The 17,929-nt window shown below is 44.5% G+C and overlaps 1 protein-coding gene across 1 annotated transcript in view; it reads left to right on the top strand.

Annotated features, from left to right (window-relative positions):
• ZDHHC8 (zinc finger DHHC-type palmitoyltransferase 8) overlaps positions 1-6,526 on the top strand; it is a 233,046-nt gene extending 226,520 nt beyond the window's left edge. The window contains exon 11 of the mRNA XM_069215274.1: positions 1,569-6,526. Within this exon, the coding sequence (XP_069071375.1) occupies positions 1,569-1,752 (184 nt within the window). The 3' untranslated portion in view covers positions 1,753-6,526. The remainder of the gene's footprint in view (positions 1-1,568) is intronic.
• Positions 6,527-17,929: the final 11,403 nt, after the last annotated feature.

The raw sequence follows: 17,929 nt of genomic DNA, 5'->3' as shown, positions 1-17,929 counted from the left end.
ACTTTTTGTCATCGTTGGATGGCTAAGCATCATGAGCCCCCAATGACGTAAAGAAGGGCATCCCTACTAGTTGGCTGCAGTGACATCTCAAAGTTCTTTTACTAACCCTTAGGTTAGGATCTCTAAACAACCAACCTAGCTTGTTCTACACTCACCTCACCCCACAGATGATCGTGAAGTGCATTGGGCGACACAACCACTAGTCTGGTGCAATCTGGCCCAACTGGGTCAAAACAGGTCAGTTTCACTGAAACATGTTTACAGAATTTAAAAGGTCTCATCTGAGTGCAGTCCATCAAACTTAGTTACTCTTAAGAATGTGTTTGGCTTCTCTAACCCCTTCTGGTCTCCTGAGGCATTTGAACCGTATAGTTCTATTTTGCAGTTTATCTGCTCATCCCAGTTGTATGCAAGCCTTGGAGTATGACACACTCAAGTCTCAATGCATTAGAGCTATTGGTCATCTAGGAATAACACTTATTTAGGCTTCACTGCAACCCTTGACATGTATTTCACTCTTTTTGGATCTCTCCAGGGAAGCAAAGGAGACAGTTTAGAAGCAGATCCATTTTCACAGGCTGTTCAGAAAATTAACTTTTTAGAAGGGACGTTTCCCAGGTGAGGGGTGTATGCCAAATGTCGTGGATCATGCTACAAAATATTGTAGCCAAAATATTGGCAACCAAAATATTCTGAAGGTATGTAAAGGTTTACTATTCTTAACTTCATGGCTTCATACTTTGGGGAAAAAATATATATATTTGTTTGTAATATATATTTGGAGTTAAATATAGTAAACCTTTACCTGCTTATATAAGTAACCTGGTGATATTTTCTAGTCAATATTTTGCTACAGTTATTTGTAGTGCAACCCTGTATTGTGGTGGTCAGACGTGGCGGCATACGTCCTGTGCACTTGCCGCAAGGGATGGCTGGACTAGCGACTTCCTAAGTTAGATGGTTTGATTCCCCACAGCTAATGATGGTGTCATAATATAATGCAGTATTCTGGTAGTACACCAAGGTAAGTGGCCACCATAGATTTTACAAAACTGATTTGCAGAGCGATCACTGTATGACAATACTGTCATAATTCATTCCCAATTCAACCCAAAGTGCAGTATTTTATAACTAGCTAAAGGAAATGGTTTTTTTTTCTTTTTTTTTTACACTCGATAGTATCAGCTTCTGGGAGAAGTAACCGTACCTTTCTTGTATACACCAGTCCCTCAAAACGCATGACCCTCGCCACCCCTAATTTCCTTATGTTTCTGGCCCTCGATTATATCTGGGTCATTGGCATGTAGGTAGGAACATGTCATAGAGTGAGCTGTTCCCCTTCTACGCCAGATGGCAATCACAATGTAACTCCAGCGAGAGATTACCTAGTCCGGTATTAGACGCAGAATGCCAGTAACACTGGGCCTTAGCCTGAAATGTGACAAAACTAGCACCACTGAGCTTGCATTAGTGCTAGCCTATCAGAAAATCCCATAATTATTTTCCTGTACTGCAGCCCACATCTGTAACCAGAATGAATTCAGTTTTTATTTCTCTTTGTGTTGCAGGGAAGATTTGCAGACGAAGAATCCCCATGGTAAGATTAATGGTCAGCCAAAGGGACTGTCGCGGACAGACAGCCGCCTGGGGTCCACCTCCAGTTCCCAGGGGCCAGGGACCAGCCCTTCCAGACACCCCAGTGTCAAGAAGGTGTCTGGGGTTGGAGGGACCACCTATGAGATTTCTGTTTGAAAATGAAGAAACAAGGCCTAGTCATCCATCAACCTTGTCGTGAGGCTTTTCTCCACGTGAGCCAAACTGGAAGGGATAAGCCGAAAGACACTACAGCGGGATCCATGAAGAACGTACACGCTGAGCAGATAATCGATAGCACCCAGGAATCTGATGGCTGGAAGTGAAGGAGCTCACCTCACCACCGGAATTATGCAGTTGTTGGCTTTCTATGAAGGATAGATTACAAAACAAATAAGCCATTGTGCATTTGTCTGTCAAAAACTTTGTGTAGAAGTTTGTGCTGTGAGAAAAACAAAAAAAAAACACAAAAGTACAGTTTGTCCAGGAATCTCCACAGATGTCATCAGATGCTGTGCCTCCTTCTCCTCAGTGGTCCCTAATGCAGCCTGTCCCTGCATAGAAACAGGTTTCAACAGAGAGAGGGCCTACAGACAAAACACAAAACATAGCCTTGCGTCGCAGAAAGTGACGCATACGGTTCAGTTCTCCCTTATCACACCGAGAGCACCACTGTCCCTTAAGAATCTTGGCCCTTCTTTCTTTGCAAAGAGGCCTCTTATTTTGTAAGGCCACCCTTGTGAGACAAAAGCAAGAGTTCCTGTGTGTCCTGTGTCTTTGTGTGTATGCGTTAGCGCGTGTGTACGTAAAATAGCATTAACACAACTCAATGAAGGTATCCAGGAGTGCATTGGAAGGGTGCAATGTTGATGGGCCTTCTTCATTCACAATGATATAGCTTGGGGAAGCTCAGTCTCTTTCAATGCAGAAGCATAAAGTCTGGGGGGGGCTTGAAAGTTTCAAAATGTGTGAGTGGAACTAGAGACCTAATGTCAAATAGAGTGTGATGAATGAGTATGCGTGAAAGGATATTATTCTTGTGTGGACCCTCACAAGATTCGTTCTCTGTATTGGAACAGGTTGTCACATTTTGTAAGTATGGTTAACAGCCTTTTAGGTAGGCATATAAAAAAAAAATTGAACATAATTAGGGATATTGTTAAGTCTGGTCCGATGACGCAAAGTGGTCAAATAGCCTTACAAACAAAACCAATTGTGCAGGACTGGACTCAGTCGATCGCACAAGAGATATTACCAGGTCAGCACAAGGCTGCAGGATTGTGGTCGGTGATGGAAAGGAAAAGTTCTTCTGTCTGGTCACTAGGACTCCTCCATGGCATTATAGGACTATAATACACCCTCACCCGCTACACCACCCTTAAATGTGTGTTTGTGTGTATGTGTACATATATTTATAACTTTTATATCAAAGTTTCTCCTGCTTTAAAAAAACGTCAGTGTGCCTGAAGAGACCATGTGTGTTGGGCAGCTGCTTTACTAAAAGGTCTGCCTTTGTGTGATTGCCTTTGGAAGCTCCTAAATGGTGCCACTAGCGTCATGTTTCGCAGAATCAGGTAACTGCACCCAAGTGTGCTCGCCCATCGAGTATTCCAGAGATGACCATCAGAGTCACTTAATTTGATGGCATGGGCCAGAGTGACTGGAAAAGGCTACCACATGCCACATATCCAGCAGGTCCAAGGCCGCTGGAGGCAAGGTTCTTCATCTTCTGCGTACCTCAAAATCCATTTCAAATGACAAAGTGGATAACATGGGCGGGAAACTGGAATTATCGATCTTACTAGTACACAGCTTGTTTCAGGGAGCCCGGGGCACTTCTCATCACTGGCCTCTGTGATATCAGTTAAGTCGTCCTTCAGATGCGTTTACGTGGAGTCTCATATAAGGTGACTTGCTTAGCTTCCAGTGCCCACCTAGAAAAATCAACAGTTATACCTTTTTTTGTTAAACAACCCATAAATGTACTTATTTACAGATTGGCCCTCTCGACTCAATGGACATAACTGAAGGGTTTACCTTTTTCTTTTTCCTTAAGTCCATCATCTCAAGGCGCTACATTCTCGTCTGCTTTGCACACCCTGTACTAAGGACCACAACTTTACCTCCTTTGCAGAGCGAAACATACCACACTCACTTTTCCATCCTTTCCTGTTGTCGAAAGGAGCAAGAAGAAAGGAACTGCAAAAAAAAAGTGAGATTGCAAAGCATCTGCAATAGGTACATTTACTGGACTCTTCATTCAGTTTTTATTATTTTTGTACTAATTTTGGTCAAACTTGAAGCTGTAAGTATTGCTGCTTAAAACATGACTGACCAATGAAAATGATGATTTCATGTGGTAACTGAATCCCACCCCCTTTTACCCCTATCCCAGAGTGAGTTTGCTTCAAAGTGTGTTTGTTGTAAATTCTACTTCAGGGGTTAGTAAATACTGTTCGGAATTTTGTGTGAGTAATCGAAATCTTCTTCATTTGACTTTGAATACTGATATGCTAACCTGTGACACTGTACCTGTGTGCAGACACCAGAATGCAACATTTGGTTTTGGCTTGGCAACTGGTCAATACATATGCATTTGTCTCCAGTAGTCATTTTGCATCATACTGCATTCTGTAACTACTCTAGCCCAACCCTCGTCCCCTTCATTGTGTCCCCGGGTACCTCATTGAAGACATGTTTTATCGATCCCTGTCCTAAGATGGTTCCCATGGTGGGCATCATGATGGTCAAAGGCAAATCGGTCCCTAGAAAAGGCTTCATTTTCTTAGGACAGTAGACCTGCAGTAGGATTGACAACACAAGTTGCTCAGACCATTGGTTTTAATAAATACATGTATCCAACAAGAGGCTATGCTACTTTGGTTCCAACATGGGATGTACCATGTAGGAGAGCTCAGCATAAGCACAAAATCTAGCATGGTTTGTGTTACAACTCCACAACACTAAAACAAGTCTTGCAGCATGAATCTTTTCTGGATTCACTTGTTGTGCATTATTCCGCCATCTAGTTTTTGGGCCTGATATTTTCCAACTTTTCTCATCTTCTGTAGTCCTTTCTTTATTTTGCATTTCTTGTTGTTGTTGGTTCTCTTGAGATACAAGAGTAAAACTCCGGGACTGCACTGGCAGTGAGTAGCCCACAGTACACGGTGAAGGATTTCGCTATGTGGAATGGGTGCCATATGGTGTCTGTCTCGATGGCTGTGTTGGAGTGAAGCTTTCTGTCTTGCAACACACGTGATTTAGACTCTCCCGTTGATCTAGCTATTTTCTATCATTAATGTTCTAAAGCCTTCAAGTTTGTAAATTCAAACATTTAAATCAGGCACCTAGTGGGCCATAGTAAGGAGCAGGAGCTGTTTAATGGAAAGAGAGAAAGGGATGCCCTGCTCCAAGCCCTCGGTGCCCCCTGAAGAGTTCAGAAATCAGCAGAAAATCTATCCGTACTTCAAAAATATGCATCAAGGACTGTGCCTTCCAGTCAAGCAAGAAAAACACAGGTTCACACAAACCTAACAGGGAGTTGTATTCTGATGGTGAGATGAATACAGACTAACTTTATTACATATTACCATGACCTAGCCTTCCTATAACAGAACATTGGACATGTCCATGCCTTTCTTCTTGAAGCTTCTCTAATCCAGTGCTGGCGAGAGCTGTCACGTGAAAATTCTAGGATAGCGCTAACATTGATTTTTATCAGTATATAAAATGTTATTCCTTGTACAGGCTGGCCCCTAGGAGAACAAGGCAATTTCCAAGATCCACTGAAAAAAATAATTAAAGGTTTTTTAACAGGACTTTCACCTCTATAGTAGTACTCCCGCTCCCCAAAAGTACCGTCCTGATCTTTGGGCCAAAGGTTCACAATTTTGTATTTTATTCTTTGCTCCTCTTATAAATACACTGAAGACATCTCAGTGCAATGGGGGACATAAAGCCCAACCCTTTTCCTGATCTGAAATACTCTGCTTCTTAAATTTAAAATCAGGGAAGCCATGCGCCACAGCCCGCTTTTTAGAAAGAAGACCATGTTCAGAATTTGAAGAAAAACAGCTTGCAATACTCTGAACCGAACACAGATGGCAGGAGACTTCACAAAATGTGAATCTACAACACTCCAAGTGCTAACCGAGAGTCAGGGGTAATTGATGTTTTCCATGGGGTTAGATCTAGACATTAGGAAGGATCTGATGGTTCCAGCAGCACGCACCAACCTTCAGAAGGCCAACTTTATCTTTATTAGAGCTGCTTAAATGCACTTTGTGACCGAGGTTTCATCAGGCCCGAGAAGTTTAGTCGACCTTCGTCAAAAGCCAGGAAGAAGCTCATGAGAAGAGGCGTGCGGCTTCCTAGTTCAAGAGTTTGTATTTATCTCCTATATCCAGGGGATGACCTGTCCAAAAGAAACACATGGGGGTTCATGACCTTTTAAGCTGTCAGTTCCTCTTAAGATTTTCTACTAACACAAAGTTTAGGGAAAGTTGCAGACAAGACAGAATAAACACCTCAACCCAGGTGAGACAACTATGGTTTTATTTACAGGTCTCTGCTCTGGGCTTCTGGGTCCACACTTTAAAGGAAGTTCCTGTTCATTCTGTTTCACACAAAACCACAAAGTGCCAGACCTAGGTAAAGGAGGCGAGTCTACTCCACACCAAAATGACACAATAAAAATATGAACTTGAGTTATGTGGTTGTAATTATGCGGCGCGTGGCTTATCCCGAATGGATCCTAATCCTCATTTGAGTTACCCCTACCCCCACCCAGAACACCTGTAGGGCAGGACAGTGACAGCTGTCGCTGGGCCACACCGCGCTGTTGACTTGTTTGTGTGAAAATGTGCTTTGAAAAGTGATTTTTAACTGCTATGCCTGGAAACAATAAATACATCCTGAAGTCTTTCAATAATCTCAAGTCTTACTGAATATGCACACAAAGATGTATAGAGTAAAGGTAATATGAGAACATAAAAGTGATAAGCCTACTGTATGCTGTAATACCTCAGTACTTATTTCGTTCAGCTGCACAACTTTCCATCAGTTTTTAAAACTTTTTAAAATTTTATATTTTTGTTACGTCATTTCTGTGTAGTAAGCATGCGAGAGCCCGGTGACATAATTTAATTTATTATAGACTTGGGTATCTTCTCAAGTAATATTCAATTCAAAGTGTATCTTTCTGTGTAGTTTCTTCATTTTTCTCAATTTCCTTCTTTTCGACCCAATCCTCGTTTTTATGCTTCCTGTTAGAGCTTAGATTTCTCAGAGTCATTTTCTTTTCCTGGAGATGGCTTTTCTTGAATCCACAGTGCTGTAGGCAAGGAGCTACTAGGCTGTATAGATTGTGACCATTTAGCTTTTAGGTATTTTTTTCAAGAATATACTTTTTTTAAATAAAAATGCAAACTAATGAATGCTGAAAATGTGATGCAGAGTGAGTAAATGTATTTATTTCAGAGGTGGTTGATACTCGGACTTTTTGGGTGTCCAAAACATATAGACGAATGAAACTACAAGTAGTTGGCAGTGCCAAAGCGGGTCATGCAGTGTCTTGCGCTTAGTGGTACATGGGGCAATGTCTGAGCACAATGGCTGTTTCTGGAAGGAAAGGTGCAAGCACAGGTGTGATGACTGGTTTTCTGGGGCACTAGGACAACCAGGGGTTAATGATCCCAGTTGCATCAACTGGAGATGTTCATCACTGGTATCCTGTGGCCACTATCCCATTGGACCCAAACTGGATAACCAGATACCCCTCTCCAGCTCTCGAGTATCTCAGGGTAGCGAGACAGAGCAGTAAGAATACAGTCTTTTTAACATGTGCTGCTGTAGATCACATGCTCTGCCCTCACCTGCCATCTAGTGTTGGGTGAATGTTTGAAAGTTGTTTTTTGTTCAAAGAGGTGTTTGGTCACAGATTGCTTTGTGACCCCCTTCCTTTGTCCACAGTGTACCATGACAAAGGCTCCTTTGATTGTTTTTCCCCTCCTCGAGTATGAATGCTTCCACTCAAACCTCAGGGTCTCCGACCACCAACCAGATATTGCTCTATGCTAGGCACTGGAAGCTTCAAAGAGGGGCATCTGAGAATCTATCTAAACAAGGCTTCTCCAACCAGTAGCTCAAGAGCTACTGGTAGCTCTCCAGCCACCTGTGAGTAGCTCTTCTGTATGCAGCCCAGCCTATCAAATTAGAAGTTTTTGTTCCATTGAATTAATAAGTATGCATATAAAAAATGAACAGTGTGTTTTCGAGATGAGAATGTGTGTATTTTAAGAACTCATAATTTCCTAAATATATTTAAATCTAATATTTGACTGATGAATATACAACATTGGATACTAATTATTAAAAATATTACGTTAGAGTCACTGGAATTGCAGTTATCGCTGCTATGTATTACCCATGTAGAGGCATCTCAGATTTACAAATTCTTTTTTGCATCACTGCCGGCAACCCTTCACTGAGGTGGTCACTGCTGCTAATCTTGCAAATTTTGGCCACTAGTTTATTCTTGTCTGATGTAGTCAACACTAATAACATTAGTAGCTTGAGGTTGATTTCCATTGAACAGAACTGGCTCCTATTACTTAAAAGCTTGGAGACCCCTGCTCTAAACTGTGGGTACTCGGGATTCGACCCAGATCGAAGGGATCTGCTGTGCTTCAGGCTGTATAAGAATGACTGTGGGAAGGGTAGAGGGAATTCTGCCCAATGGGTACATCGCAAATGCAGCCACAGGGCTGTCACACTGTAGGAGCTCTCTGATCCAGAGGGACTCAAGGAACAAGACTCGTAGGATGATGGACCCTCTGGTCAGCTGCTGAATAGTCACAGCACCACCACCTTGGGTGGTTCTGATGTTGACGAGGAAGAACACTTGTGGCAGGCAGGTACACTGAGTCAAAGGATACTGCTGGCACTTCCAAACCACCTGCCATGACAAAGAACTGACCATCCATGGTTCAGCCTTGAAAATACACATGAGTAGAGCATCAAGCACTGAGACCAGTGCTTAATTTGAGCAGGTGGCTTAGGGTACTCAGCATCAGCACTTAACTGTCAACACTGGTGCTTGTTACAGCCTGTCACAAGGTGGCGCTGTCTTGTTAATTAAGAGAAGACCACAACAACAGTTTATTATTAATTCAATACATTAAAATTACTATTACCTGCAACCCAAGCCATTCTTATAGCTTTGGGGCCTGAAATAGTTTGAATGGTTGCCCTTGTAGACCTGTGATGGTGAGTAGTGTTTTTGTTATAATTGACAGCGCTGGCAGGGGCAATTGGTGTTGCAGACTGCAGTGGCCTCCTGAGGAGATCCCTGGCACTTTAAAAATAAAAATATGCGCTGACTGAGACTCAGCCAAAGAGGCCCAGACACCCATCTGCAGCCCTTGAGGCACCTTTATGTCAAGACTCCAAAGTTCTGAAAAACACCTTGCGCTGAAAAGGCACCAGCCAAGCCCAAGGCACTGTGCGGCCACCATCATTGCCAAAACTGGCACCAAAGTCAGCGCTGAAAAAAACCTAGACACCTGGCTCGGGGCCAAGTGAGCCCCTTCTGTCCAGAGAGCTGCCAGAGACCCCTGATGTAAGGAAAAGGAGGCTTTTAATCCTCCCAAAAAAGATCCTGTCCCGTCGTCTAGCAACACAGGAGCCCAAGGCCACCCCTTTGAAGACAGGAGGCATGTCTTCTGGGATGCAATCTCATAGGAACACAAATGGTACCCCATTCTGATGCATCCCATATAACCGGTGCTCCCTCTGTGGTCCCAGTCCTCACAGCCGCAGACACCCCAGCCCAACCATCACCTCCCAACCCAAGGCAACCTGCAGCACAGTTATCACATAACTTTCCATCACCTCAGGGATTACTCCACACATTTTCTGATCTTGTCAGGGTGATCTCCAGGACCTCTATGACTAAACACTGTCTCCACTTGAGACATGAACCATGAAAGGACTAGAACGCTAACCCAAAGGAGGACTCTGGTTTGCCCTGGTATGACACTGCGGCATATCATACCATCAGTCAGCGGGCGGCTACACACTATCAAGTCTTCCTCAACCTGGTAGAGGAAGAGAAGGACTTCCTCATGAAAAAAACTATCCAAGATGGGCCACTCCATCCAGTTCCTCCTGTCCCTGCTTCCAAGCATGACTGTTTGTGGCATATAGCTTTAAGGAACCACTGAAGGCCAGAGTGACACTCCTAGAACAGACAAAACATGCAAGAGGGTTCCAGAAGACCCTATGTACAGGAGGCATGTGCCCCCTGACCTTTTAGTGGTGATACAGCTCAGAAGAGGATAGCTTTTGTGCAAAGCACCAGGGATATGCTGTCGCCAAACAAGGAGAGCTAGGAGATCAATACAGCTGAGAAACATGAGGCATTTGTGGCTCCCATACAATGGCATATTTCCAACTTGGTGGGTCTCCTCTCAAGATATGATGGGTACTTCAAGGAGAAGATGGAGCAAATAAAGGCTACAGGAAGCGCGAAGTTGAGTTGGTGCAGGAGGGCAAGTTGCTCTATGATGCCAACATTAGGTGTGCCCTATATGCAGCAGACAAGGCCTCCAGAGAGGTCAATGCAAGTGTTGTTCTGTGAATGTAAAAATATGTTATGTAAGGAATATAGATGCCACTCTGAGGTGCAGCAACATATCATAAATATCCCCTTGAATTGGAAATATTTATTGGGCCCTCAGGTTGGCGTGATGTTGGAGAAGATCTAAAAGGACACAGATACTGCAAAAGCCATGGGCACACTCCAGTCACAGCCTAAAAAGTCTCAACAGCCACAAACAAGGAGATGGAAAGACCACTAAATCACTGTTGTGCTCAAGTTACCAGCTGCACCAGTGCTGTTAGGAGCGTCCTTTCAGTGGGGAGCATTCAGGGTCAGCAGCCGATGCAAAGGTAGAGGGGGTACCGCTCCCTCCAAGCAGTGACTTACCAGCAGTCCTTCCCTACCACCCCTCCAATCACACAATATCTGCTGGGAGAAGCACTGGATTGGTCCTTCCACAATGGGAGGAAACAATCTCAGTCAAGTGGGTCCTACCTGTAGTGCGGCAGAGACACTGCTTGCAGTTTCAAAGAAACCACTCTAGACCACCACCAGCTGCTCTGGGAAGAAGTACAAGCTCTCCTAAAAAATAGGAGCCATCCAACCTGTCTGCCCTCACACCAGCAGGGATGGGGGTGTACTTCCTCGTTCCTAAAAAAAAGACGGTACCCTGTGGCCTGTCCTCAGTCTCAGACCTCTTACTGTCTACATCTTCTCAGAAGACTTAAGTGACAACTCTGCTGAATGTCATCCCCCTCCTCAGCAAAGGAAACCAAGTAGTGTCCCTCCACTTAGAAGCATGCCCCCAGCCGTCCGCTACATAAGATTTGTGGTAGGTAGCCAACACTATCAATCCAAGATGGTGCCCTGTTGGGGGAGGTCACAACAGCACCAAGAGAATTCACAAAGTACCTAGCTGTGGTCCAGTGCATCTGTAATGCAGTGCCATAGATGTTTCCATATCTGGACAATTACATGATAAAGACCAGCAGACAACAGTAACCCCTAGCGCACACTCAAGCAGTCGTGTCACTGTTACACAGGCTCAGGTTCAGAGTGAACACCAAAAGGTGTTCCCAAACTGCAAGATCTTCAACTATACTAGGAGTGGAGTTTAAACTCAATCACAGGAACCAACTACACAAGCTGAGAGATTTCAAAACCTGCTGCCTTTTCTTAAGGTAAACCACGCATTATCCGTAAGCATGAATGAAACTGTTGGGAATGATGGTCTCATGCATACCCAGGGTACCAAGTGCACAATTCCAAAAGTGACCCTTCCAGGAGTATCTGGTCAGGGAAATGTCAAAAGTGGTGGGTCAATGGGAAGCTCTGGGCTTAGTAGAGGCCAAAGCTCAGCACAGGGAAACTGCCTTTACATCATGGCTCAAACCACGCTGTGCTTAAACAACGTGCTCTGAGCCACAAATGCACCTTTACAATGCATTCCTTTCCCACATAAGTCGTAACAAGGAATTGCCTTAAGGAAAGTGTTGTTGAACCGATGTTGGACTTTAAGTCCAACACTTTCCCTACTGTTGCGCAGACTGGAGTTGGAATAGTTAATTATACTATTCCAAAGTACAGTGCTTTCCCTAAGGCAAGTCATTGTAACGACTTGCGTGGTAAAGGAATGCGTTGTAAAGATGCCTTTGTAGTTCAGACCGCGTTAAGACAGGCATGTCAAATGCCTGCTTGGTTCCGACATACAACCTTCAGCACATGCTTACATGGTGGAATGACAATTTGTCACAAAGCAGGCCTCCGCTGTTGGGGAACGTTACCACTGTCTCCTCACTAATGGTATGCAGAGTGCATCTGGACAACATGGCTGTTTACGGTAACTTGACACAAGAGCAAATACATTGACACATCAACTTCCTTGAATTGATACCAAAAACCATTGTCAGAGTTTAATGTTCCTTCAGAGCCCAACACTCCTGGTGAAGACAAGTAACATGACTGTCCTGTATTGCATTCAAAATCAGAGACTCACTCACCTCCGCTGCCAGCATTAGCTCAAAAGATCAGGCCCTGGGCCAATCACAATCAGGTACATCTCCTTGTGAAGCATCTGCTAGGGATGGACAGTGGTTTTGTGGACCTCTTCGTCAGGATGCATCAACAAGGACATGAATGGGAAATGAAACCCAGATACTTTGCAGTACTTCCAATAATAAGGCACACCCACCGTTGACTTGTTACTCAATGCAGAAAACAAGAAATGCCCAAGCTTTGCTTCCAGATACCAACAGTCCATGAGCAACGCACTATGGATGAGTGGGTCTGGGATGTTTACTTACAGTTTTCCTCCTCTACCTCCAGATGTAGTGAGCAAGCTCAAACACATGTCAATGATTCTTATTCTAATAACACCAACCTGGGCAAGACAGCCCTGCTTCTCAGCACTCCTGGAAGTATCAACACATCCACATGTGATGCTCCCCATCACAGCAGATCTTCAGGCACAACATCCGGGTCAGTTCCGGCATCCAAATCCCAAGGAAATTAACCTGGCAATTTGGCACCTGAAATTGTAGTGTTTCGTACCTCAAATTACATGAGGCATGTATGCAAATACTACCGAAGTTCCGCAAACCCACTAAGCTGGTGGGCTGTGCTGCAAAGTGGATATTACTGTTTAACTAAAGAGACACAGCCAATGAACGCTCTGGTGCAAGAAATCATCTGCTAACTCCTGCATCTTCAAAAGGCAGGGATAGCATGCTCATCAATTTGGCTGCATTTAGCAGCAATCAAAACAAAGAACAAACTTTTCTCTTCGGAATTCCCATCATTAAGGCTTTCAAGGGGGTCTTTAGGGGAGTAATCACCCCAGAGGTGCCACAGTCCCCACATGGAACCTTAATGTAGAACTTTTACAGCTATTGAGGCCACCGTCTGAGCCACTTCACTCTTGCACAATACGCAACTTCCTTGGAAGGTGGTTTTCTAATTGTGACCACTTCCCTAAGAACAGTCAGTGGATTGGTGACCACTTCCCTAAGAACAGTCAGTGGATTGTAGGCTCTAACTGTGGAAGAAGCTTTCATTCAGGTTCAATGGCACAGAGTGGCCATAGGAACTAATCCATTTCCCTTCTCAAGGTGATTCCCCCTTTCCAAGTCAACCAAACCATAGTCACTAAGTTTACTTCCACACTCGGAATCAGAAGCAGAAAGAGCACTACACACATTAGACGTAAAAGAGTGCAAACGTTTTACATTGACAGAACAAAGTCCAAACACAAACCAAAACAGCTCTCGCCTGCATTTGCTAAACAACAGTTGGGCAAACCCCATTTCAAAGCTGGTTTAGCTAGGTGGCTCCTCAAATGTATTCATCTGCTATGCAAAGGCAACGCGTCCTCCATCTTGTGTGCCAAGGACGCACGGCAGAAGAAAGAATGGGACTATGATGAGTTCCTTAAGTAACATCCCATAAGCAGACATATGCAAAGTAGCTATTCCAGATATCTTTACTAAACACTACTGTGTGGATATTCAAGAAAGTCCAGAGACTCATGTTGGCCAAACAGTCCTTGAAGCCTTGTTTCACATGTCTGACTCATTGGCTTGTTAGGCACCGCTTATGGGGACACCCCTTCACAGCCGTGGCAGAGCATGTGATCTACAGCAGCATGTGCAACAAATGAAAAATGTTACCCTGTAGCTATATATGTAAAGCTTGTAGTGCTGTAGATTCACATGCACTCACCCGCTTCCCTGGAAGAGAACCAATGCACCAGATCAGTTTTTTCATTTGCATAATGTACATCACACTTTTCACCTACAGTTACGCCATGTACAGCACTCATTCCTGGGGGGGGTGGGAATGCAATCTAAGGTAGAGCATTCACCTTGGTGCATTGTGGACGAATCTGAGGGTCATGGGGCATTTCGTGAACAAACACTTCTACAAACAACAACAACTTGCAAACATCTGCGCCCAACATTACAAGGAAGGAGGGTGCAGAGCGCGTGCATCGGTAGCGTCCGGAAACTACACCCGATAGTTACAGGATGAGTTGCAATTTCCTTACCCAATAATAACACGAAGATCAATGTTTAGTCGGTGCTTTACTTTATATAAGATGACTACTTCTAATGCACACGAGGAAGTTATGCTACCTATAAAACTAAGATGCACAGTGAAAACCAGAAGTCTGCCTGACCTTCTGAGATAGTTTTGACTACAACCAGTATTCTAGTGCCTAGACACAAATGACTATGAAAGCAGTCAACATTGGAATATACAGACCATGTTACACAAGCTTCATCTTCAAAGATAGAGCAATGGTAGAAATGCTTGCATTGCGATGATCTGGCGTCGGCAGATGATATGAAATCAAATGTTCATGGTCTGGTCGATGTCCCCACACCCAAAGGACAGGGGTACCCACACTTTCTTGGAAAGAACACCACTCTGGTGGTGTCAGGAATGCCTCATAGCAAGGCACATTTTTGGGGTCCCATTACTCCAGTGGCCACTGTGGCAGCTGTAGGAGGGTAGTGGCTGGTTAGGGCATCAATACACCCTAAAACCCCTAGATGGCACAGAAAAGGATGGGGTCTGTACCTTCATGCCAACTAGGCCACAGTCTAGAGTCTCTAGTGGCTGGGTACCCATGGGGACGATGCTGCTTACTGTTGATGCAGGACAAAAAAGGTTAAAGCTGGAGTCTATGCAAGTCCCATGGTAGAGCTCAGGTGTTCAAATGGTTAGTTCCCAATCCTCAAACGCCCATGGCATAAGTTTGCCGCTTAGAAATGTGGTAGTTCAGTAGAACTAGATGTCCACAGATGGCCTCCACGGTAGAGGCAACAAACCGCAGGATACACTCCTGGCTGACGTCAGCCTTAGACTCCTTCATTTCTATGACACCAGTCCATAGTAGGAAACTGCAGGCAGCGCCCTGGTTTAACAAAACTCGGATTTAGACTAGGACACACTGCAAAGCCCTGGAACGATCTTGGAAGAAATCATATGATCTTTCCCAAGAAACACACCATAGAGCTATAATTAAGTCTTGTCTTATAAACTTATACCGAAATGGCAGGCAGACTACTTCACAGACAAAATAAGAAGCAGCAATAACCCAACAAAAGACGTTTTTGATCATCTAAAGTCTTACAAAACCTGTACTGTCAGCAGATCCAATGGAAGCCTCCAGTGCCAAATGCGAGAAGTCAGCAAAGTATTTTGTCGGTAAGAGAGATGATATTTGCGCGAATTTTGTCCCGAACACATCCATCCTGAAGCCTGAGTATCCTACTATCACTGTTCAGCCTTTGCTTAATTCTCTATCTCCTATGTGTCTGTTTGAGCTACGCACTCTCTGTAGCCAAGTTAAATCAGGATCACCTGCGGACCTTCTGAAGTCAGACGTATTCCATAAACTTCTGGACTTTCTTTCACCACCCTGCCTTGAACCTATTAACTTTTCCCTGACGTCGACATCTACACCGGGCTCCTGGAAACATGTCAAAGTTATCCCCATTTGAAGAAACCGTCCTTGGATGCCTTCAAACTGGAAACCCTTCACCCCATCTCCATTCTGCCTTTTTTGGCCAAAGTGACAGAGACATGTCAGTGGCATTTTAACTGTGTTTTTAGAAGCAAGCCAGGTTTTCAAGAGCTCACAAAATGCCTTTAGACTGGGACACAGCACAAAGTCTGCCCTCCTTGCAATTACAGAGCATCTACGCTACACCTTAGAGGAGGGCAGGCCCGCTGCTTTGATCTTGCTCGCCCTATATGCTGCATTTGACACTGTGGGGGTCATTCTGACCCTGGCGGTCAAACGCGAATGACGGAAGCACCGCCAACAGGCTGGCGGTGCTTCCAAGCCCATTCTGACCGCGGAGGTAAAGCCGCGGTCAGAAAACCGGGGCCGGCGGTTTCCCGCCGTTTTTCCCCCGGCTGGGCGAATCCGCCAGGGCAGCGCTGCAAGCAGTGCTGCCATGGGGATTCTGACCCCTTTCCCGCCAGCCTGTTTCTGGCGGTTGTCACCGCCAGGAAGAAGCTGGCGGGAACAGGTGTCTTGGGGCCCCTGGGGGCCCCTGCACTGCCCATGCCGCTGGCATGGGCAGTGCAGGGGCCCCCTAACAGGGCCCCATGAAGCTTTGCACTGTCTGCTTAGCAGACAGTGAAAAGCGCGACGGGTGCAACTGCACCCGTCGCACCGCCGCAACACCGCCGGCTCCATTCGGAGCCGGCTCCTGTGTTGCGGCCCTCATTCCCGCTGGGCCGGCGGGCGCTAACTTGCTTAGCGCCCGCCGGCCCAGCGGGAATGTCAGAATAGGGGAAGCGATATTTTGGCCGCGTGGCGGCCAAAAGGCGCTTCCCGCCTGGCGGGCGGCAACCACCGCCCGCCAGAGTCAGAATGACCGCCTGTGTCACATAAAAATTTTGCTTCAGCGCTTATGGGATACTGGCATGGATGGATCTACTCTGTTCTGGTTCACCTTGTTTCTTTCTGAGTGACCTGAGTGATCAGGTCATTCCCTTCCACCCCATACAGTTCCCAATTTCAAACTCTGCATCATGGCTCCTCTTTGAGCCCAACTTTGTTTAGTATCTATGTTCATCTTCTGTCCCAGGTTGTGAAATCCTTGGGACTTACCCTGGTGCCTTATGCAGATGACACCCATCTTGTGCTTTCTTTTTCTGATAATCCCAGGTCAGACCTGGCTGTATTTCATAGAGTTACGCTTGCGGTTGTAGAGTGTATGGACACCAATTGCCTACGAATGAACGCAAATAAAACTGAAATTATAGTATTAGGAACAGATCTCTATCTATGGGACAATCAGTGGTTGCCCAGGTTAGCGTGTCCGACCTCAATAAGTAAATTTACAAGGAGAAACAAATATGTCGCTTTTGACTGGTTTCGAGGTTTTCCCACCATATATTCCGTACATGCAGATCAATAATCAATAACAATCAATAACCTTAGTAATCAATAGGCATCAGTAATTGTCACACATCATGACCTTGCAGTCATGAATAATCACACCTTTATGTAAAAGTTAGAATATTTATTTCCCTACATTAACAATGATAATGTAATGTAGGTTAATCTCAAAATCAATTGATAAACATACAGAAACAACACTAGCTGACCAAAACGACAAAAGAATCACAATCTAATCAATGCTTGAGCTACTACACATTCTAAAATTACAGTACAAATTAATAGCAAGAATAACTGCGCAAACGATATCACATACATTTAGATTCAGCAAAGAAAAGACATAAAATGTTACTCCATGTATTGAACTTCATTAGTGAGGACTCTAACATCAGATTAGAATAGCATGTTTGGGCGTCATGCAAAACGGTTTAGTCAACACAAATTTGGAAAACATTTAACTATGACTCTATCAAAATAGTGGTTGGTACCTAAAAACACAAGCAAATAGACATGGCAAACAACATCATAGTTAATATACCTATCCTCAGTTTGGATCAGCAAGTTGTGACAGTCTTTGTCATCAGGGCATCAGTCTGGCCGTCAAGGCATCAGGATTCAGCATCAAAGTTCAGAAAAGGCTTTTAATCAATTGAGTTAAGCACGTCTCTTCTCAAGATGGTCAAGAAAGTAATGACGGTATCTCCCCTCTGTGCAGTCTGGCTAAGTTAGATTTACTAAAAATACTTCCCAAGTCCCTATTGGTCAAGGAATCGCATGTTCACACTTGGTCGAATAAAACTAAAACTTCAAATCTACAT

Source organism: Pleurodeles waltl, chromosome 11 (genome assembly GCF_031143425.1).
Source record: "Pleurodeles waltl isolate 20211129_DDA chromosome 11, aPleWal1.hap1.20221129, whole genome shotgun sequence".
Taxonomy (NCBI): Eukaryota; Metazoa; Chordata; class Amphibia; order Caudata; family Salamandridae; genus Pleurodeles; species Pleurodeles waltl.
The sequence above is the reverse complement of the archived record's forward strand: the minus strand, read 5'-3'. Positions and strand labels throughout refer to the sequence as shown.